This window comes from Bombus bifarius, unplaced genomic scaffold (genome assembly GCF_011952205.1).
Source record: "Bombus bifarius isolate JDL3187 unplaced genomic scaffold, Bbif_JDL3187 scf7180000009739, whole genome shotgun sequence".
NCBI lineage: Eukaryota > Metazoa > Arthropoda > Insecta > Hymenoptera > Apidae > Bombus > Bombus bifarius.
The window spans coordinates 34047-57729 of NW_022885307.1; the positions used below are offsets into that span (position 1 = coordinate 34047).

Here is a 23683-nt window from a genome sequence, read left to right on the forward strand (position 1 = left end):
ACCCTTTTTTTTGGACCCCTCACTTTGCCAGTTCATAACTTTGTGAATTTTAAGATTTTTCAGTTAATTTTTTATGTAATCTTAAAGTATCAATAAACAAATGATAAAAAATGGATAGTAAAAATATTTTTTGTTTCGTTTGTACAGAGCTTCAAAAACCGCCCGAAGTTCATGTCTCTAGACTAGAATACCCCCTTAAACTCAGACGTGGTACAAATTCCCGTTGTTTAGACATTCTGAAATTTCATATCATTTCCTCACCAAGTGTTATACTGTAGGGGTGTAAAATAAAAAGAATTCGGTGGTTGAAAAGCATAGAACATCCTGATTAAATGCGTATCTCATCCGTAAAACTTTATTCATTCTGGAATTTGATTCCATCGCCTTTGTCGGATACGTTACATACTTCACGTGGTTTTTAGTACGGTGAAATATGAAAAAGATGTTTTTAGAATCTGAAAAATACGATGTCGTGTACATTGATTTAAAAAAGATATTCTTCAAATACTTCCACATTATTGGGTTGGCAACTAAGTGATTGCGGATTCTGTCATTAGGTGGTATTAACAAAATTCGTAATCACTTAGTTGCCAACTCAATAATTGTGGATTCAAGAAGAGATACTTGCCTCTGAGAAGTTTTTCAAATTGAACACTAACAGCCCTCCAGCTGATAGATTAGGAGCACTTGAGCAACTTCTTAGTACTAATACAAGCAACAGTTTCGTTCTCGTATTAGTATTATACCAGAACGTATTATATCTGTGAACAAAGTTAATTCAGTAAAAAAAGTCGTTCATTTAGGATAATGATAATGAAGGATTTAATTCAGTTCATAATTTTAGTATCAACAACACAACAGAAATAAAGGAATCCTGCAGGTTTGATAGATCGACGTATTATTCGTATAACACTGTAACAAAAATGATTTCCAGACAATTTTATAATTGACATTCTCATAACCTCGCGAATTAGAAAAAAATGTACAGACATGTGTAATGGGTTTTGCAACTATAAGAAAGTACTTAGAACAACGTATATTCTATTCATATTTACAGATTACATACATCGATTCGGCAAATTCATCGTTTGCATTCAGTACGAATTGTCCTTGTAATAAAAAAAAAAATATATGTACCAGTTGAGCCAAGAGAAATACAATATCCTTAATAAGTTGTCCAGAGATATTCGCTTGCGATGCAACCTGTTTTGAAGAACAGTAATTACGAATAATTACGAATTGATGTCGAACAGTGTGATTTTTTAAATTTAAAAGTTCACCTTTACTAATGTGACGCTAAGAGTTATCATTCCCAAGGCAACGGTGATGAAAAGATAAGCGGAATGACTGCTTTGAATAGTTCTGAGGTAACTGCTTTGAGGTCATTAAAACCGGACCAGTAGATCGTCGTCGATAAAAAATTCAATAATATACATGTAAGTCACATGCAAGTACACAAATTAAATTCTCTCAAAAGTATTGAGATTATACTGGATATTGTTTGAGAATTTTCAAGAATACGTGTTAGGCAATTGTTGTGCTATAGCGCGGTAAATGTTCAATTAATGAAATAAAATCATTGATACTATTTATCAGCAATTAAACGAATACGTCACATTATGGCGTTTGAATTATATATTTTAATAAAACAAATAAATCTTTTTATTCTTTTATATATACATGTTATACACCTCAACTATCTTCTCAAAATTCCACAGCTGTTGTCAGAGATCTCGTTCCTTTTTATTTTCCGCAGAATTCCCGTTTCTCTCGGTCGTTTAATATTTATATTTATTATTTATTTATTCGTGGCTGAGCACTTCTGGGAATTGAGCTAAATCTATCTTTTCTTTTCTAACCTTCTGACAATATCTGCTACGGTGCCCTTTTTTCAATTAAGCACATTAACAATTTTCTCGCGATGAGATACGACAGGTTCAGTCCGGAGATCAAACGAAGTATTCTTGTCTTCACGCAAAGTCGGTATACCAATTGACTACACAGTAACAAACTTGATGAAACCCGTTTATAAAGAAACACTATGTTTCGAGTCAAACGCTTTCAAGAAAATTGCGAAAGAAAATTGCGATGTGTCTGAACGTTTTTGTCGCGCTTAAATTGAATACGATCTCTCTTAATTTCTAATATTGTTTAATTATATTATGTTAACTAAAAAACTTCATCCAGATTTCAAAGTATTAGCTTATCCCAAAAGTTTTTTTCGTTTTATAAGAAAATAATAGATGCACAACATTTTTTGTTTTATATTATTTTATTGAATTATGTTTCTATTGTTTCAATAGAACAAAATGATCGTACATAATTCAATAATATAATATAAAACAAAAAGACATCTGTTATATCCTTATAAAACGAAAGAAACTTCTAGAATAACCTAATACAATAAATGATCTATCAATAAGAACATTTGCAAATTTATTAACAGAGATATAACACGTCAGAATCAAATGTGCGTTAATGTGCGAATATTTTGGGAATTCACTGTACATAATGCATTAAAAAAATTTAGAATTTTGCGAAAAATTCAGGGAACGTCACAATGCTTGTGTGTGATTACTAATGCAGTGCGTTTATTAGCATAGTAGGTACATAAATATGCATCAATAAACCAAAGTTTCTATAGAGTACTTTGATTATAAATTAATATTTACGTACCTGTGTAACAAGAGATAACACACTAATGATATATATAATTATTCGTGTGAACAGTTTCGAAACTTTACTCTGATCAGACCAAATTCCAGCGATCATACTGCATGTCTTCACTACTTTCAGATACTTTTTTTCTATCGTCGTTTTGTTCATAGTAAAATGAAAAATGGCATCGATATTAAACAACTGTATGTACGACCGACAAGTGAAGAATGGCAGTAAAGTTTGTTAAATGATTGAAGTTGACGTGTATACTCCTACTTCCTTTCAGCCATAAAAATTTATCGGAATGACGCTCGTAAATAATGCGTACTTGCTGCTATCGTGACCCTCGTAAAACGGAATGACGATTTAGTTATTCATTCCTCCCTGTTAAGTCTGTGCCTCTAATGTATACCTTAACAACCTTTCACAAAAAAAGAAAAAAACATTTCGAAGTATTATTCTCGAAGCTATTTTGTCTGAAAGGTCAATTACGATTAATAAAAATCGACTTAAAAAGAATAGATACTATAGTATGGATATACCGTGAACCAATTTGAATAATTAAAAGCATGGGAAAGCTTTTTGGCCATGAGACGTAAAAGGATAAAGTATAGCTGAATATCAGAGTGAACTGCAGATTTTGAACTCGTTATCTTTATCATCCAGCCACGAATATCCAACATACGTTTTGTCTTCCATCCGTCTTCTCTCCGCAAAAAAGTACCGCGAGCTTCGTACTTAAAGCTGTTCTACTCCCCACATTCCAGGTTACACATTCCAGGTTAATACTTTGCAACGAGATTAATGTGTGTATGAATATTCAACCTCTTGTCATGATTAATACTAATATTTTTCTTAGTGTTAGTGGTGCTACCGTATTACTTTAAAAAATGCCGAAACTAATTGGTCACATAAGCTAAATCATGCATAATTTCTGTATGTATTCTACGTATTATGCGAAACATTTTAGAATTTCATTAACATTGTAAAGGGACATATTGGTAACATCTGAAACTAATTTAAAAAAATATATGTATGGAGTTACAAAGAGTTTACTGCAAACAAATATTTAATATGACATTAATATGCAGCCTGAGATATATATGTCGGGTTTACCTTAGAATTAGGGTTAGGGGCGTGAAACGAATCTCCCTTTGGATTACACATTGTCGTCATGCGATAGAGAAGACATTGACTAGCGCAAATATGATTATCATAGTACTGGGCAAGTAACCGTGGTAATTAGATACTCGAGAAACTAATGACAATGATCCTAGGTTCAATAAGGAATCCGCGGTCGGCGGGATGATAGGTGAACGTGCTCACAAAATCTAAGTCGGACGCGTAATATTCACTGATCGTAAGGTGTTACTCTATTCGTTGATGGAACCGCAAGAAAGAATGACTTTCCGTCCCGACGATGCCACAGAGGAAAACTATGATGGGGTGTGTCTAAGGACACGAGATCATTGGATTCGTCGGGAATAGCCTTCGTTCGGAAAGTAAGGGAAATTGACGTTGCTGCTAATTGGTCAATCTCCATATCGGTAGTTAGAAAAAGACGCTAACCGCACTTGAGGAAAAGTTGCTAGTGGGAGACGTCGTTCGTTGAAAAAAATAGATCTCCCCTATCTTCCCGTAGTTGGGACAAAGACTGTGTGTTTGAAGGACTAGCTCAGGCTAGCTGAACATGTACTGCGGAGACGCATCGACATCTGGTAATCATCTTACTCGAAGAATAAGGTCTGCGTGTGGCGAGCCACGGGACAGAAACCGTTGGAATATTTACTGTCGCGTGCCGCCACAAATATTTCCTTTAAGGAGAGCTATAGAATTACTCCATACCTTTGTTAGACAAAGCGTTCAACCCGTGACCGCGGCTACGTTTGGCGACTGGCTGTCGCCTCGAGCCCAAGCTCATTATCACAACTCTCGAACAATTACAATCGGATTAAATAACTACAATTGTTTAATTACAGCTATAGTAGACTCTAGATTACAATGTTGCGGGATTATCCAAAATTCCAAAGGCTCCGGTGTTCTTTCATCTCCGACATATATATATCTTTATATAGACTTAAAATTTTAGGAATGTAATCGTGATTGTTAAGATTCGTAACAGCGTGAATGAAATTTCAAAATGTTGTGTGTGGTACACATAATATATTCACAAAAGTATCCACAAGTGTCCAGATATTTTTGTATGTTTCTGTACGTAGAAACAAAATTATTATTTTCTAATTGATTATTTCCATAATACTCGTATGTATATCGTGTATCGAGATTATATAAGAACAGTTTTATTAAGTTATTCTACAATATCGTAGTGATATTGATAAAACGATCGCTCTCAATAATGCGTCTACTGTGAATCACTGGATATCAATCCGTTTTTCATGTCGATCTCAACACTGTATAATATGAAACACATAGTTTTATCACCTGAAATTTACCAATATTGTTACAGCGGATGTAATTATTGAAGATAACATTATTGATACATTACTTCTGAAAAGCTTTGCATGTTCAATTGTATTAAACCGCCGGCAGTTAAATAGCATGGAGTTAGACTTCGCCGCAACGCTAATATGTATAATGCTTGCGTTTTTGTACTCATCTTGTACCATGATGCCTCGTATCTACGAATTTCATTATAATCTATAAATTAATATTATATTAATAAATGTTAAATATAAACATTTCAATCGTACAAACAACCATTCGAATGAAGCGAAAATAAAATAGTAGATGTTTCTTGTTTACACCACTCAATAGCAAGCATGATTATTTTATATTTATTTTAATTGGGAAAGAACAATTATAGAGGACAATTATAGAGGACAATTTGAAAAATCATAAATGAATAAAAGAACTAGCAAATTACATAACATGCTTTACACTGTATAGAAATACATGCATATTCATAATTTGTTACTCTTTTACGTTATTAATAAGCCAAGCAAGTGGTTGATAAGATTACAAGTAATGAGAATGTTGTTATAATATATGTTATACTTACATTGCATCGTAAATCTCATCGGACGAATTTATAACAAACTGACCCTGCATCGTTAGGTAGAACAGATGCAAGAATTGAATAATCAGAAAGCTGGTAAACTTATAAAAATCCATACATATTTCCATCGCAGCGATCTAATTTCAAACAATGATAGTCCATTGACGAATCATATTCAACGATACAAAGTCGATTAAAAGAAGCTCACCTGTACCATCGTAATACTAACGCACAAGACTATTATGCCCATACACATAAAGAGATATGTAACGTGTGCGCTCTCAATTTTTTCCAGAAACCTGCTTTACAAGTAAAATCAAAGAAAATATTTCTTGATTACAACAGAAGTATTTCAGAAAAATACATAATTAGAAATGAAAACGTAATACCGAAGTAGGGCCAAAAAATGTCAGTCGCTTAAAAAGTTATGAGAAGATTAATTTTTGTTTCAATGGGAGATAATTATTACCAAACATTCAAAAGATTTATTAAAAACTGAAATCATAAAGGATATCTATCTAATTCAATGTTGACGATGGTTGAAAGTAATTGAATATCAAAAGTAACCAAAAACAATTTCCGTCTCCCATAATGATTAACATTAACAGAAAATAATCAAATCATTTATCATGGTTATTCGCACCCAAAGTCATTAAAATTAAAATATGAATTCTTATATCATATTTTTTTCAATTTACGTTATAAGTCCAGAGACCAAAAATATATCCTTAAGATTTGTGAGAAAAAGGTTATTGACAAAAAATAAATAAAATCGTTGAAATAACAGGCAGCGATCACTAAATCTTGAATAAATTAAAAAAAAAATACACGATAAAAAAATAATTTTTAAGCATTACGAATAACCGTTATAAATAATCAATGTTTTTTTTGTTTTAGCGACAATCATTATTTATGAGAGAATTCTTTTTTGGTTCCTGATGATCATCATGGATAAAAGAATTTCATTTTGATTCACGATGACCATTATACTACTAAAAGTGGTCGAATGCTGTCTTGCATGAACCGCACACATTTTCCACATAAATTACTGATCACTACATATTACAATATTGACATACATACACGTGAAACAAAAACTGAAGAAAAATTGCATTTATCGCGTTGAGTAGCACTTTTAAGTTTTCGTTTTCGTTGTTGAAATCGTACTATCTTTGCAAGGCAGTTTACCCATTTTTAAACACATCTAGTGAAGAGCCTGTTTGTGTTTTCAATAGGCATACCCAACAATGCTTCTAAAAGATACCTCATATATCTGACTGTCCCTATCTAATTTCGGGAAAATGCTACGAAGAAAACGAAAGCTTTGGCGAAGAATATCATAAATTTTTTTCTGAATGAACTCTTCACTACTACCTTGTTACGTAACATATATTAACGATTTTAGAAATTTGATAGGAGGATAAAACACTTCTGGAAGGACAGAATCATTTCGAAAACCAAAGAAAAATATGGGAATTGTACAAACATAAAGTTGCACTTAATTGTAAATTTAGTATAGGTTTAAGTTATTCTAATGTAAATTTCTTTGGGTCTTTTCATTTTTAGTTCTTTGAACTTTTTTATTCTCTTCATTTTTGTATTTTTTGTTATTTTTTAAATCCTTTTTATTTAGTTCCAATACGAGTAATTTAGATGTGTAATGTGTACAGTGCGTGTTGTATCTATCGTGCTTATTGTGTATTTTGTTTGGAAGAAAACAGAGACTATATTAAGTTATGTTTACTGTAATATAAACCTTTTGCTATTTTCGTTACGATTTTTCTGTTAACAGGGAACACATTCGCAGTGGGTGTGTGATACTTCTCTGGACATCCGCGAACGGGATGATCGCGATGCGTGTGTTCAATTTGTATAAATATTAATTATTTATGAAAGGAAAGGATTGGAAGAAACTACTCGAAAATTTCATGAGATAGATTTCGATATGTTGTTATAGATGTTAATGAGTAGGCAGGTATTGCAAAACATCACGAAGAATGGTTTAAGCTTCAAATGTCATAATCCTCTCTACACCGACAAAGACGTCTATCAGCAAACATGAATATCCCCATTACATATTAAAAAAATAGCAGAAAAACGTAGACTAAGAAGAGTATGACAGACCCATAGAACACTGGAGGACAAACGCAAACTAAACAACGCAACTAGAAAGCTATCCAAAACCATAAAAAACTATAAAAACGACTGCTTCCATAAATATCTCGCCAGTTTGTCCCCCACAGCTGACTCCAACTACTCACTATGGAAGGCCTCCAGGAAACTTACGCTCCCCCCACAAATAATCCCTCCAATCCGCTGTCCGCAAGGTGGATGGGCGCGTAGCCCTATAGAAAAAGCCAACCTGTTTGCTAAATACTTGTCTAAAGTATTCAAACCCCATTCCTCCCTTCACTTCTGCAGAGATTATAGAATCAATCAGTCGCCTAAATCCCAAGAAAGCAGCAGGGCACGACCTAATAGGCAATAAAGCAATCAAGGAACTTCCCATAAAAGGGATTGCACTCATCACATCGATTTTTAACGCTATCCTTCGCCTTGAACACTTTCCTAAGGCCTGGAAAATCTCACTGATTACACTCATCCCTAAACCCGGTAAACCGATATACGAAACCAGCTCCTATCGCCCAATCAGTCTTTTACCTACCCTGTCTAAACTATTCGAGAAGATGCTCACGAATCGACTCCTTCCACTCCTAGAGGACTTGAAAACACTCCCAGATCACCAATTCGGCTTCCGAAAACAACATTCAACAATAGAGCAAATCCACCGCATAACTCATACGATCAGCCAAACACTCGAAAAGAAAAAATATTGCTCAGCGGTTTTCCTAGACATCCAACAGGCATTCGACAAAGTATGGCATGAAGGGCTACTATACAAGCTTAAAAAGATCCTACCTCACCCCTTCTACTCCATCCTAAAATCCTACCTAACCGATAGACAATTCATGGTTAAATGCCTAGACACACTAGGCAATATTCCCAACATTCCCAATAGAATCCAGCATACCCCAAGGTAGTGTCCTCGGACCCCTACTGTACTCCATCTACACTGCCGACTTACCTATATCAAACGAGATAACAATAGCAACATTTGCAGACGACACAGCGCTATTAGCTACCCACGCAGACCCGGTAATAGCCTCATCCACTCTCCAGCGAAGTCTCGACTCCATGGAAAAGTGGTTTCACAAATGGGGCTTCAAAGTCAACGAAAAAAAATCCTCACATGTAACCTTCACGCTCCGAAAACAAACCTGCCCCCAGGTCATCATTAACAATACAATAATTCCTAGCAAGGACTCAGTCAGATACCTGGGCATGACCCTGGACAGGAGGCTAACTTGGAAAAATCACATCACAGACAAAACAAAGCAACTCAAGGACAAACTCAAGAAATTCTATTGGCTCACTGGCCGACGCTCCAACCTAAGCACACAGAACAAAATTAGCCTCTACAAGACCGCAATAAAACCTGTCTGGACCTACGGAATCCAACTATGGGGAACAGCAAGTAACTCCAACATTGAAATACTTCAACGCTTCCAATCGAAAACGCTAAGATCCTTAATTGATGCACCTTGGTATGTAACCAAGGAGACAATACACCGCGACCTCAAGATACCCACAGTCAAAGAGGAAATAGCAAAATATAGCGACAGATATAACAAAAGAGTCAACAAACACCGAAACCCCCTAATCACTGGATTACTTGATACGACGGACCAGATTCGCAGGCTGAAGAGGCACTACCCGCTAGACCTAAACGCTAGATTCAATTAGTTATCTAAATTAAGTAATATTTACTTATTTACAATACTTACTTATAAATTATGCTTATCTATAATAAGTATTAACTTATTATAAATAATCAGCCATGTCACTGCGCCAGAAAAATTACTGAAAATTCTCAACGCGAAAATTGATTGTAATTTTAATAAATAAATAAATAATAATAATAAAAAAAACAGTAACCATTATTCATGGCGGAATTTTTTGTTGGTCATGGATAATCATTATGGATGATAGAACTTCTTTTACCAATAATCCTTATCGAATCGTTATCGACGAAATTCATTTTTGGCTACTTTCGGCCATTGTTCGTTTCCATTAACATTACTGATACACCACAGGTGATCGAGAATTGTATTTATCCCCTTAGGTACGGCTGAATTTAGCGCTGAGCTGTTTTTTTGTACGACAGAATTTGACGCGAATTACACGTAAATGATACAACACTCCAATGTGTGACAGATAATACTGTTCCCTAGCACATCGGAACGAAGTTTTTGATAACTAAATTATAATTCTTCTTAAAGATATGATGCATATACTTTAACTTTAATAATTTACTTTAATAATTAATAATATAATTGAGTTTGATATATTTTAAAGCACGGTACCACATAGACCCACGTCACAGTTTTCACACTCATAGCGCGATAGTGTTTTTCAAATTGCTCTTCGTTTTCTACTTTGAATCGACATTTTGAGGTTGAAAATTCTAAACAATTAAACAATTATAAGGGCATGTTAATAAGAGCATCTAATAATGGTATATTTATATTAAAGAGAAGCAACAATTGATACCTGACACTTGCGTAAAGATTATATATTCTGTTTGTATATTGTTAACACTGTTATAAAACGTTGTGAGGGCAAGAGAAGTGTGAGGCAAGACTAATGAAAGAGATCATTTACTTCAAACGATGAGCGAATGAGCCAGTAGGATGAGCTAATATAGTGGCGCATCGTAATATAATGGCATCCGCGAAAGCCACTATAGTGGCGCATCGTACCTAAGAGGTTAAAGCTCTTCTATCCAAATGTTAATAAAAATTAACGATAGTCGCAAGTAATTAAAAAAAAAATTCCGTCACCGATAATGGATATCAGCACACAAAAAAGAATTCTCTCATCTATAATGGTAGTCGCTAAGTAAGAAAAATTTCGTTAGTCGATGTTTATCGGTAACCAAAAAAGAATTCTTCCGCGTATAATAGTTATCGGCAACCATATTTATGTTGATCATATATTGCGGGTATTCGTAAACAAAACCAGATAAACTTATCTACTAATTCTTATATTGCAATCTTTAGTCTTTTGTTTATAACTGTCCCTGGTTATAACAGTTAGAAACGCTGGCTAATACTGACATTATTGCCCGTTGGTGTCCCTGTATAGAGAAGCGTACTCTGTCATATGTCTCCTTCGCCTTCTTTTCAGAAATCTTCGTATTGAAAGAAAAGTCATTGATAGCATTCTTGAAGCGATATCTAGAAACAGTACAATTTATTCGATAACATTTAAAATATGCAGGAAATTTTCGATTTGCTTACCCAGCCACAGTCAACAGTCCGCAAGCATGCTGCACGAGGACCATGTAACAAGTGTCACAACTGACGAATACGATTAGTACCACATATATAGCGAGGCCCAGATATATTTGAATGTAGTAATAATATTTGAGGTCATCCTCGACAAAATAGTATGCTGGTATAGTGTATAACATGGGTGGCGATGTATTGTGTGGTTTTATCATGTGTACCAGACGCATTGTCCATGGCAGTTGTACGAAAAGGAATGCGCATATACACGCGTTTACTGAAAACAAATGATTACTATCTTAATTCACTACGGATATTTATGCAAATACATAAATATTGTTGCAAACGTATGTAGAAGGATAGGACATAAAAAAAGATTTGTGTTACTCATGAAATTGCAGAGCATTGAGTGCTGTTCTTTGGACATATTCTATTTTTCTACATATTACGTGCATTTCATGCATTTTAGCAGCTCTGAGTTTCCCATTAATACATAAATATTCGTATTCTATTAATTAAATTACAAAATATAAAATAATGAACAGTGTAGACAGTCGGCATCCATTTTTATATTATTCCTGTCAAGTATTTTATCTTCTAATAAATATATCACGAAACGACAGCGGGTTGTTATTCATTACGTATTTTTACATCGAAAATGCAACAGTTTTCAATATTAACCCTTCAAATTTTCTTATGCATTTATTGAATAATCGCGGCATTTTACTTATCTATATGAGTGTTAGCCAGATCAATCCGTTGTATAATAATGAGATTGTCGACTAAAGTTGCGATTGACCTTTGCAAGTACATATTTTAACTTACCAAAGTAGAACATGGCAAGAATGCTTCCTCTATTAGCGTATGTCGTCATAATGGAAAATTCTTGTTTCAATCGATCGATTGCCCAGTCCTCGGACATATCATTCAAAAGGGACTTGAGCTATAATATTTATAAGATTAGTATGCAAACTGAAAGAAAGGTAAGAAAGTACTTTCTTACCTTTTCAGCGTTCAGAACATAGTTACCATGTTTTATGATCATAAGAATTGTCGCACCTATTAAGGACGACTGCTCTATCACGACTTCCAAAGTACCTATATGTACGACTCTTGCTACCTTGGATTAAAGTTAATGGTCTATTCTTAATTATTTTTACCTCTATCTTTGGCCCTTAAGAGTTATTATCAAGGTAATCGCGATGATGCTATTTACATCTTTTTATTTTAGAAATCAATCGTTTAAACTTCAAACAAATGCAACTTTTTTTATTATCCTTCATTATTTTGTTAAAAGTAACAACGTTCTTTTCTTTTCCGAGTGATGTCAAAAAGAAAAGTTCGCTTGGTGTGAAATTTTATAGCATAATAATTATAGCATCTAATTAGTGGGTTAATCGTGTCTTCCTAAAATTATCTACGATATCCGAGAATTTTTTTATACGATCCTACAGGACCCCTTCTTTTTTGTTTCATACAACTCTTTTAAAATCGAGAGTTACGTTTTGAAATGAAAATCATTAGGACTATCTATGGATTTTATTTGTATTTCATACCAGCTATAACAGAGGAGCAATGGAAAGTGATTTGCGTTACTATCATAGAACGTTTTGTTACCAATATGATGTTGTAATATTGGTGAATTGTTATATAAATTGATAGATATGTACCTGTACAACGACAAACGATCCCATGGTAATATGCACCATGGCCCACAAAATAAATTTTACTTTATTTTGATCTGGCCAAATCCCGCCCAGTTTCGCAAATATTTTCGTTATTTTCAAGAATCGCGTCTCTAATGTAGCTCTGTTCATGCTAAAAGCTTGATCTCAATCAACTCAACGCTCGACAACTCCGGAGATCATTACTAACACACTGTAAATGGAACCTTATAATGTATATGAAAAATGTATAAACGATAAAGTTCTCCCATTCTTAAATTACAGTTAATCATACGTCACTAATGCAACGTATATCCTCCATGCACTTTATAAATATTTAATCACTACATTTGGAGAAAGAACCAGCAACTGTTCTCATCAGCTGTCTCGTCATTCTTATATTATGTATGTATGTCACAGATGTTAGGAACGAGCGATATTTAGGTATACAATTGTATATCGACAACATGGAGTTTTAGGTATACCGTGAAAAGCAACATAATGTAATGTAGTAGGTTGCAACAGACCAACGAAGACAGTGAAATTCTGAGTGTCTAGTTGTTTTCACAAACTTCATAATCGTAATTTTATTCCGTGTTGAAACTTCGTTAAGTAATAAGTAAATTCGATAATAAGTACACGAATAACAATTATTGTATACACTTCATCGGTGCAATGCATAATAAATTGATGTTTAATAATAAATAATCAATATATCACCATGATTTACAACGAATTTCATATAACATATATTTCAATTAGCTAACACGCAGATTAATATTATAATAACGTGCTTTATATTAATATGAGTCTCATACTAACATAACTTGTTTTATTTCACTCTAATTTCGTGGAAATTGCCGTGTAATAAGAAATTACTTTGATGATCCTAAAATAAAAACACCGCTCATATAAACATACGTTTGAAGTGTTTAAAATCAGTTTGATAACAGATTGTTCTATCACTTCTCGGAAAAATTGGAAATTCAATATTATAAGGTGTGTTAATAGAGAGGCACTTAGACAACTACTCAACACTAATTTAATGCTCGAATTTTAGCTGGTGAAGTGTGCCATAGCGATTTGTTTCTGCAAAGAACAATCTATATTAAATAAGAAGAATTGAAGACGAGGATTGGAAACTGGTTCAGACAGTCAAATATTTTCAATGTACTGAAGGAATTCACAGCCGCGATACGAAGATATTAATTCCTTGAGAGAAAATGAATTCGTAACGTACCTAAAAATTTCATTATATTTAACATATTCAAGACAGGTGTATTTGGATGATTATTTCCAATGCTCAAGTAGTTTCTGCGTTTATAATTAGTACTCGGGTGTATATGCATTTATAGAATATTTACAGGTGCAAAAGTTTGCGCGCGTAATAAGAAAAAAAATGTCTAAAACATCCATACTATTTGTTTTATTTATATTATTGATATTTGTGATATCTCAATTTATTTAAAATAAGTCTCTATTTTTATGTGTGTTTCACATTTTTAGTCGCTTTGATAAAAATACAAATTTGCAATAAACATCGGAGGTCTATTTATAATTTCTCTGTATTAATATATTAACAGTCAATACCATGAAAGATCCAATTTTTTTTATTTTAGAACCAATTACTATTTTATATTTTAGGATTAAATGATTTATATAGTATGAGAATAAGTTCTTATTAGTATTCATTGTTTATTTGCATGGAGTCATAAATGCCTTCTAATTCGATTCTTACAAACTGGCTTCGGCCAGTAAGATTCCTGAAGAAGAAAGTAAGAGTTAGATCTGTTAATCTCTTTCGAAATTCTCCTTCTTTTATAACGACACTGCATAAAGCTTGCGCTAGCAGCATTCTATTATACAATAGTATATCCGTACGTAGATGTAGGTAAACACAAATCACTAATAACAGACATACTTTTTACGTCTAAGTAAAGATTTATTGAAATTGGAATATTCGTGGTTCTTTAGACTTCGATCATATTTTTAATCCTCTCCGCACTTAACAGCCGAGATGTCGACTCAGACGAATATTGCCACAAATATCTCGAGTTGATATTCCTTCTTTTCATATGTAATACAATTTTAACACATGTAATGACAATTTATTTTCATGAAATGGTATTTAAAAACATATTTCCGAGGAGTGATGTAGACAGTATAGATATAGTAAGGTAAGTATAGATATAGTAAGAGGACTGATATAGACATGTTTAACATTTTTCCAAAAAAAAGAATTATCTTCCAAAAATTAAAGCTTATAGGAAATGATTAAATAACTCTTTTATGCAGAACAAGGTACGCTTTACGATGAAATACAAGAAAAATGTAAAGACATCTTTATTTAAAAAAAAAATGTATTAATTTTAATAAATGTCTTTAAAATGTATATTCTTTAAAATATTTCTAGATGCTACATAAAAGAGTTACAAAATTCTACAAGAGTTAATAGTGTCAGATGGAGAAATCAACTTTTTTCCCTTTTTTTTTTTTTATACGGGAGGAAATCTTCATAGACAGCCCCGACATTTACCAACTTTACCGACTAAAACCCCACGGTGGTCCGCCTGGTCAACAGGGGTGTCCCGGGACCTCTTTCGAATTACTGCTGGAGCACTACTGCGTCTTCTCCTATCTGAGGGAGTCGTTCCTAGGTTAGTTCGGGCATTGGGAGGGGCCACCTCTCACCGCTAACCGTTGGATCATCGTTCAAGTCTGAGAAAATCCCAGATCCTCCTCGGCGTGTCGGACCCTATGACCACCTAGGGCGGCGGAGGGCCGCCCTTTGGCGCGGAACCCTATAAGAGTGGGATGTTCTCACCCTCTCCCATTCTGTTCGATCCTTTACGAGCATTACTCCTTCGCAATAGGAGCGGACTGTGTAGAACTCTTGTTGTCCCCTCAGCATCGATTTCACAACTGACGAGGATGGAAAAATGAACTAGAGTATTCGCAAAACATCGAAACGAGTCGTATTATATATTGAACATACGATCGAAATCCAAAGGACCACGAATGTGTCATCTACTAATCATCGTGAAGGTTTAAAATCTATAATATATTGAAATTATTTTACTACAGTGATTGTGACTGTTCGAAATTACCATTTTGTAAATAATCACTTTCAACCTTCAAATTAATATTTTTCATGTAAGTTACACTTATAAACATATCGTATCGACGATAAGCCGCTTATAATGTAAAATTGAATTCTCAAATTGAAGGTTCAAAAGATCTTGTCATAAAAAACTTAAATACATAGAAAAGAATAGAGTTTCATTTAACGTTAACAATGGAAAAAAATGTACAAAATTAGAAATTATTACAAAATTAGAAACAGTTCTGCCCGAGCAGCCGAGCTAAACGGACGTGTAAAACAGTGCTTCAGAGAAAGTGCGGCAAGTGGGGAAAAGAAAGTTACGAACGACAACATTCATAGCCAAATGGTGGAAATCCGTGTCTTCTACTAAGAAGACTATTATTAAATCTAAAATGCAAAATCACATCCCACCGATAAAAATAATTAGTAAAGATGAAACATACTACATAAACAAAGCAACAAACATATCAAAACCAAACCAATCACTAAACGAAGAACAGGAGTGGTCAATTACAAACGAAATTGGAATCGAACCAATACAAAACAATGAAGAGAATAAAACCAATAACGAACTAACCCAGCAGGATGAAAGCTGGAAGGTGGCAAGTTACAACAAAAAACGAACAATAACACCAAACACAAAAGTTAAGGGGAGGGGGGAAGGTTTTAAAATTTTTTTCGAATTTTTTATTTTTTTTTTTAATTGAATGCATAATATTTTAAGAATATTGTGTCAAAATTTCAAGTCGATTGGAGCAAAATTGACGAAGTTACGAGTATTTTTATACATGTCGGATTTTATTACCTACCCGAGCCGAGCGTGCTATTGTTACCTGGCAGACGTTTTTCTCTCTATATAATACCTAATTTTACCCCCCAGATCTATTTATAAAAATTTCGACGTAAGTACAAACCTCCTTATACCTGTACTGCATATTTTGTCAGTGTAGAGTATAAAATTTAGTGTAGGAGTATTCTATCGAGCAGACGTATAGGTGCGTTCCTATTTTCGCATCATTTTGGCTCCGTTTTCATTAAGTTTTGTGTTAAATTATTACTAAAATTCCTAAAAAAATTACAAGATCTGATAGACAATCAACTGGTTCGAGATTATATCGACCTAGAAAAATTATACCTCCGCATAAACGTACAAACGAAGGCATTTCAACAAGTAGCGCGTCAGCTAAAAAAATAAAAGTGACCGTTGAAGATCAAGTTACGAAGGATCTTGAAAAACATTATAGGATAATTGATTTTTTATTAGTCTTTTCAACAATTGCTACGCTAGTGAAGTGTGTGAAATGTGATGGAAAAGTAAATTTTCATTCAACTAAGAAAGAAGGCCTTGGATTTAACATCAAAGTGTCGTGCGAATGCTCTAAACAGATTACAAATGTTCCGTTTAGTGCAAGAATAAACTCTGGTACTTTCGATGTTAATTATCGGTTTGTTTTCGTGATGAGGATATTAGGTCTTGGATTAGTTGGCTGTGAAAAGTTCTGCGGTTTGATGAATTTGTCTAGTAGGTTTTTATCAAAACCGGCGTACAATGATTACGTGAAAGAAATGTGCTCGACTGCGAGAGAAGTAGCGAATCGATTTTTTTAATCTGCTATAAAAGAAGAAAAAGCAGCAACAGCCGAAGAGCTATCATGGATGATAGCAACATCCTTTATGGACCTGGCATTGATGATTCAGTGTGAGGTAAGCCGATAAAATTCGCTTATGAACGTTTTATATCAGATTTTTTAATGTTCAAAACATTAAAGCGTTTTCCCCACAACTCACGTTTTCAAAGTCGATGTCCCTCATAACTTCAAAACTACTACACCGATACTTTTGAAATTTTGAACACTATTTCTGTACGTAATTTACGAGGTAACGCTGCAGAGTTTTTTCACATTTGTTAATTATTTTTATTTTACGATAACAAATTAGCCGCAAATTTTCGCACAAAATCGCGTTTTTCCCTTCAAAGTGTTCCAAAAAAGTAAAAAATTGAAATTTCGAAAAACCCTCGCAGCGTTACCTGGGGAAAACTATTACCTAACGAATGAACTTTAACTTTTTGATTTCAGATGATCCAGCACCAAGTTATGAGAGGCACCGCAATTATACTTTTTTCCGAGACACGTCCGAATAATTGCTACCATTGCCGTATTTTTTAATATCTCTCCGTGAAAATTTTATACAATATTCTTCGAATGTCATACTTTAATGTAATATTGGTTTTAAAAAAGAGATTTTAACTGTGTCTTCGCAAAACATTCACAAAAACATGCCTTTTTTTTTGTACGAACTAACTTTATCCCCCCCCCCCCCTTAAGAAAGCTATAGAAGCAGAAAAACAACAATGGCTACAAAAAATTACACTCCGAAACTCCTTCAGCGCACTGCCAGAAGAGAAAGAAACAGACCCGGCCGGAAAACCCACATCGCTAAACCACCACCAATTTACATTGAAGCCCAAATAATAGACCCCCTCATTGAACTACTTAACAACACGGGAGGAAAAGAAAATTACAGTATAAAACAATTAAAACAAGACCAGGTAAAAGTACAAACGAACACCCGAGAAATTTTCAGAAAAGTGACAAAAGCACTAAAAGAAAAAGACGCCGGATATTACACTTACCAGCTGAAAACTGATAAAAGTTACAAAGCAGTAATCAGAGGATTACATCCAAAAACATACAAATAACATATGCGAGGAACTAGCTAAAATCGGGCATCATGTAAGAGCTGTGGCGGATAGGTATCAATACGACGCCGACAGGTCGAGGCATCAACGCGGCGCAACACCTCCCGGGCAATCCATAGGTACCAACCGCCAACACTAGAGGGCTACGATGACAACGAGTCTGTCTAACTCGCTAGCGGTCGAATATACGGACGATTGATACAAATACCGCACCTAGCGAGACTCGCTCTACGTCTAAGGCAGGGACTACCGGGCATAGCCTTACTGACGAGTCCACCAGTAGTCCCGGGACGAAACGCAACCTCTCTTTTCATCCGCCACATTGGTGACCACCGACGACGAACACGCCAAGCAGGTGACCGGATACGAGACGACGACCAGGCCAGGAAGTGATGTAGCCATTGCAATAGTTCATGGGCATCACCTCCAGCAGCACGTCAGAGAAAGAGACAACCATCTCGTCCCCACGACGATCAGCCTTCCATCATCGACGACGAGCCATTCCCTCTAACTTGTATCGCACTATATAGCTTTGGGGTCACGCTATAGCGCTAGGGGGGGGGGGCTGTGTGGCGGATCGGTATCAACAGGACGCCGACAGGTCGAGGCATCAACGCGGCGAAACACCTCCCGGGCGATCCGCTGGTACCAACCGCCAACACTAGAGGGCTACGACGACAACGAGTCTGTCTAACTCGCTAGCGGTCGAATATACGAGCGATTGATACAAATACCGCACCTAGCGAGACTTCCTCTACGTCTAAGGCAGGGACTACCGGGGATAGCCTTACTGACGAGTCCACCGGTAGTTCCGGGACGAAACGCAAACTCTGTTTTCATTTAGTTCGAATCACACTCCCTACATCTCTATTGTAGTACTGCGAAAAAATCGCCGACATACACACAATGTCGACGATAAAGCGCAAATGACGACAAGCCGAAAAGGTCAGAAAACTTCAATAGGCCTAACGGCCATCGAGATACCATATATTTTCGGCACCCCAGTCGTTGGTCGTCAGTTAGCTGCCGAAGAATCAATAGTCAAGAGTCGTTAATCGAAAGTCGAGAATTGTCGTAGTCATATCACATTACTGCAGTAAGTTCACGTTAAATAATCATCGTTTTCTGTTTAATCCACTGTAATAAATCCATGTGTTAATAAATTATCGTATAGTATAGAAATCACTAAGTCCTAACTTCTAATATTTCTGATAAAGAAATCCTAGGATACATTCATCCGCGCATTTTCTGTCTCTATTCTGAGATAAAACCTCAACAGAATTGATAGCGTAATTGATTTAAATTAGTAGTAGAAGTATTATTTAATTTATTAATTAGCATTACTGTATTAATATTAATTTATTAATAAATAGCAGAATTATTTTAAATTAATGGTATATTGTTATCGATTGTTAGAATTTAATCTTGGAATTAGGATTAATATTCTGTGGAAGACACAATGTTTATGTTGAAATAATACAATGTGATATTTATTAAACAATTATTTCGAGAGTTATAAATGTGCGTTCTGGAATGTAGACAGTTGGCTAGTTATTCACAGACTGGCTTAGTGACCCATGGCCCTTGAAAAGGTTTAGAGCCCCACTCTCTATGCAGTAATGAGTGTGACCTGTGTGAGTGTCTGTGTGGCGTCACATGTGGCACAAAACCTTCTAGTAGCTTCTCGACGTGCCCATCTAGAATGTTCCATCCATATCCTCACGCTTCTTCCGGCGTCCTTTTGAAAAAGCATGCACGTGCTAACTGCCGTGGTGCATCTCACGAACGCACGCTGGTGGGGATGGCGCTGGGCAACGAATGGAAGAATCTGTACGATCAAACACTCTATCCGCATGCGACTGATATCGTTGTATTCCAACAGTTATAAATTAATAGTTTCAGTTTTATAAATTAATGGCTTAGATGACACAAATTAGTAGCTTAATTGTTATAAACTAATGTCTTAAATATCATAAATTAACAATTAACACTGTTACAGGAGTTGAAGCAAAGACGAACTCGCGTATGAGCGAGTGTTCTTTATACATACTATGTATACCCGGTGATAAAATTCTTACAAGGTTCCGGAAAGTTCGTCATAAGGTAAAGATCTTCAATGATGTCATGAAAAGTGACTTTTCCATTATAACACAATCATATACCATAATTTTTAAATTTTTATTGTAAATTATCGCCTTCAATAATTTATTATAATAATTACTTCTATATCTTTTATATTTTTTTAAGTCAGAACTAAATTTACACTTTCGTAATACTAATATTTTACTGTATTACAACTGCATTAATTTATATTAAGTGCCAATTTATGAAAAAAATAATTGTACTATAATACTCAAATATAAAGTTGACCAGTAGTCACCCATTCCAAAAGGAGAAGAATTTAAATAATATTTCAACTTATAATAACATACTTTTAGAATTCTTTTTTACAGAATTTTTAATTTTTGCAACCCATTATAATAATTTATAACTATTCTTAACTTAATTCCAAGTAAAGTTGTTCAACAATCAATTATTAAATATATAAATCAAATATATTTTAACACACATAACTATATTTTACTTTCTAATATAAGATTATGTTGAAGCATTGTTTTAGTTCAATTATGAATTTTATTACTTACGTTATTTCATTTAATAACGCCTGTGTAATTTGTATTTGTATGTAGTATGTGTGGAATATGTAGAATTGCGTTTGTTTGAACCTGTCGTGCGACAAATATTTATTGTCCTTGCTATGTATATACTATTTCTCGTTCACATAATAGTATTTCACGTTCACATAAATGAATACAATGAACTTTCTTTAGTCAAACACTAATTAAAATTTTGCCGACATTAACGGAGTGCGTTCAAACAGTCGACATAATTTTAAGAGTATCCCCACTTTTTGACATAATTACCATCCCATTACAAACCTATAAAAACTCGTCTGGGCTGGTTGCGTTTAAATTATGTTCGGATTTTCCAATTTCCACGTATTTTTACCAGGGTTATGACTGCAGTTTGTGCGTCTACACATCCTAAAAACCATATCTTACTCACTATAATCTGTTAAATCATTTAAAAACCCAAAAATCGACATCAAACGCAGAAAAATGCTATGGGACTGATTGCGTCAAGGTTACGTTAAGGTTCGATATTTCGATTTTATTACGCCATTGCCAATAGTTTCCGCCAAGCAATGGGTCAATCTAGGCTAAAGGAGCAGCTCGAATGATTGCAGCGAACCAATTGCTGGCCCTTTTGCCAAATTGAACCTCTGTGCAAAGATTCGGGCTCGCAACCCTTATCAGAATAATGCCAATCGCCATCGGAATGTCGCAAACTGTCGTTGGAATTGGGCAAAAAAACACGCACGTTACGCCTAAGTGATCATTTCGGTCTCACTTATCGCACACGGATAAAAAGAAGACAGATGTACTTGTTAACTAGTCGAAATTCTAAACTCAGCGTAGAAAACAAATTAAAAATTTACAAAACGATAACAAAACCAATTTGGACGTACAGAATACCACTATGGGGGACAGCAGCAATGAGACACATAAATAAACTAGAGTCGCTACAATCAAAAATACTCAGAACAATAGTTAACGCCCCATGGTATGTCAGAAACGAAGATATACGCAAAGATCTAAAAATACCAACTGTCAAAGAAGAAATCGGCAAATACGCAAAAAGATACACGGAAAGATTGGCAACACATCGAAACCAGCTAGCTGCTGAAACGAGCAAAACCCATATAAAAAGAAGACTAAGAAGGAAACATCCCACTGACCTCGTTAAAAAAATAAAATAGACAAACTGGAAGATGGTATATCTCGTTTGGGGCTAGCCATCCACATGTTATTTAGTAATTACCATTGTCACACCGCGCCTCGTCGCCGGAGCCGCCGTGCCAGGCAGCCCGGTTCCCCCATCGGACTGCTTGGCTGCCCCGAGGCGCTGAGCCGCCAAGCGCCCAGCCCGAGCCCCATGGGGGGGGGGGGGCAGCGCGCTTCGCCAACGCCACACGGAGTCCCAGGCGATCCACTCATCCAAGTACTATCCGTGTCCGGCGCTGCTTAACTTTCGTGATCTGACGGAAACGAGTGCACTCAGCGCGGCCAGGGCGTTGGCAGTCAATTAGCAATCTAAGCCTTCGACATCTCGCGCAATTGTGACATCAATCACTTCTCAACCTACATCAGAAATAAAACATCGACCCCCGACTTTCGAACGCCAAGGCTGCGACGCACCTTAGTCTCCATCAGAGATAAGATCTCAACCACCGACTTTCGGACGCCAAGGCTGCAACGCATCTTAGTCCCCATCTGAGATAAAATCTCGAACCCCGATTTTCGGACGCCAAGGCTGCGACGCATCTTAGTCCTCATCAGAGATAGGATATCGACCCCCGACTTTCGGACTCCTTTGGAACCCACACCAAACCCCTCAACATCCTCAAACCAAAACGTATATAAACCGAGACTCCACCCAGCTCGGGCAGTTTTTGTTCTAGTTGCTGTTCTTGTACAACACCCCTTTTTTGGTTCAGCGTTATTCTATTATTCTAAGTGTCAAAATTATAATGAAGTTCGATAAAAGAAAATTAATAGTTGGGTTACGACTCAGCTTTCTTTTCTCTTACAATCCAAGTATCAATTTTACGTGACAAAATCATCGTCCGCACTCGTAGCGTATATCGAATCATATCTACCCGAGCTTGAACTTGTAACCGCGCACGGCGAACCGAATTTAATAACCGCGAGTCTTGCGCCAAGTGTACTCATCGAATATTACTGTTAATAAATATTTGTTGTTGAATACATCTGAGTATTCCTTCCGCACCTATCACGACATTCCACCTCACCGGCAAATGTGGTTACAATAACAATACAATCTTTTTCATTTACAATATTATCTTTGATAATAAAAAAATAGAAAAAATGGCTTTGTATTTGGTAATTACTGTGGAAGTTTGTATTTCTCTGAAACTGAATAATTTTGACTTGGCTGAATAAAATATACATAATGTTTAACAAATGAAAAGTTCAATTCTTCTGAAATATATTTCATAATTAATTTTTTATTATATTATAATGGTAACAAAGATGAAAAAACAAGTGATCAAGAACGAAAGAATAGAAAATAAAGAACAGATAAATAATTAGAAATCACATTGCTCAGGAT

General features: G+C 35.2%; 2 protein-coding genes and 1 pseudogene across 2 annotated transcripts; all 3 read right to left on the bottom strand.

Annotated features, from left to right (window-relative positions):
• Window positions 1-610: 610 nt before the first annotated feature.
• LOC117215577 lies at window positions 611-1545 on the bottom strand. The gene is made up of 3 exons (XM_033461928.1): window positions 1281-1545; window positions 1067-1203; window positions 611-761 (listed from the first exon to the last, which is right to left on the bottom strand). The coding sequence occupies exons 1-3, from the start codon at window positions 1308-1310 to the stop codon at window positions 611-613; spliced, it is 318 nt and encodes a 105-aa protein (XP_033317819.1). The 5' UTR covers window positions 1311-1545.
• Window positions 1546-5149: 3604 nt separating this feature from the next.
• LOC117215578 lies at window positions 5150-12839 on the bottom strand. Its single transcript, XM_033461929.1, has 5 exons — window positions 12693-12839; window positions 12026-12142; window positions 11848-11965; window positions 11035-11299; window positions 5150-5297 (listed from the first exon to the last, which is right to left on the bottom strand). Exons 1-5 carry the CDS (start codon window positions 12837-12839, stop codon window positions 5150-5152), a joined length of 795 nt encoding a protein of 264 aa, XP_033317820.1.
• Window positions 12840-22511: 9672 nt separating this feature from the next.
• LOC117215591 lies at window positions 22512-22630 on the bottom strand (annotated as a pseudogene).
• Between the last annotated feature and the right edge of the window lie 1053 nt (window positions 22631-23683).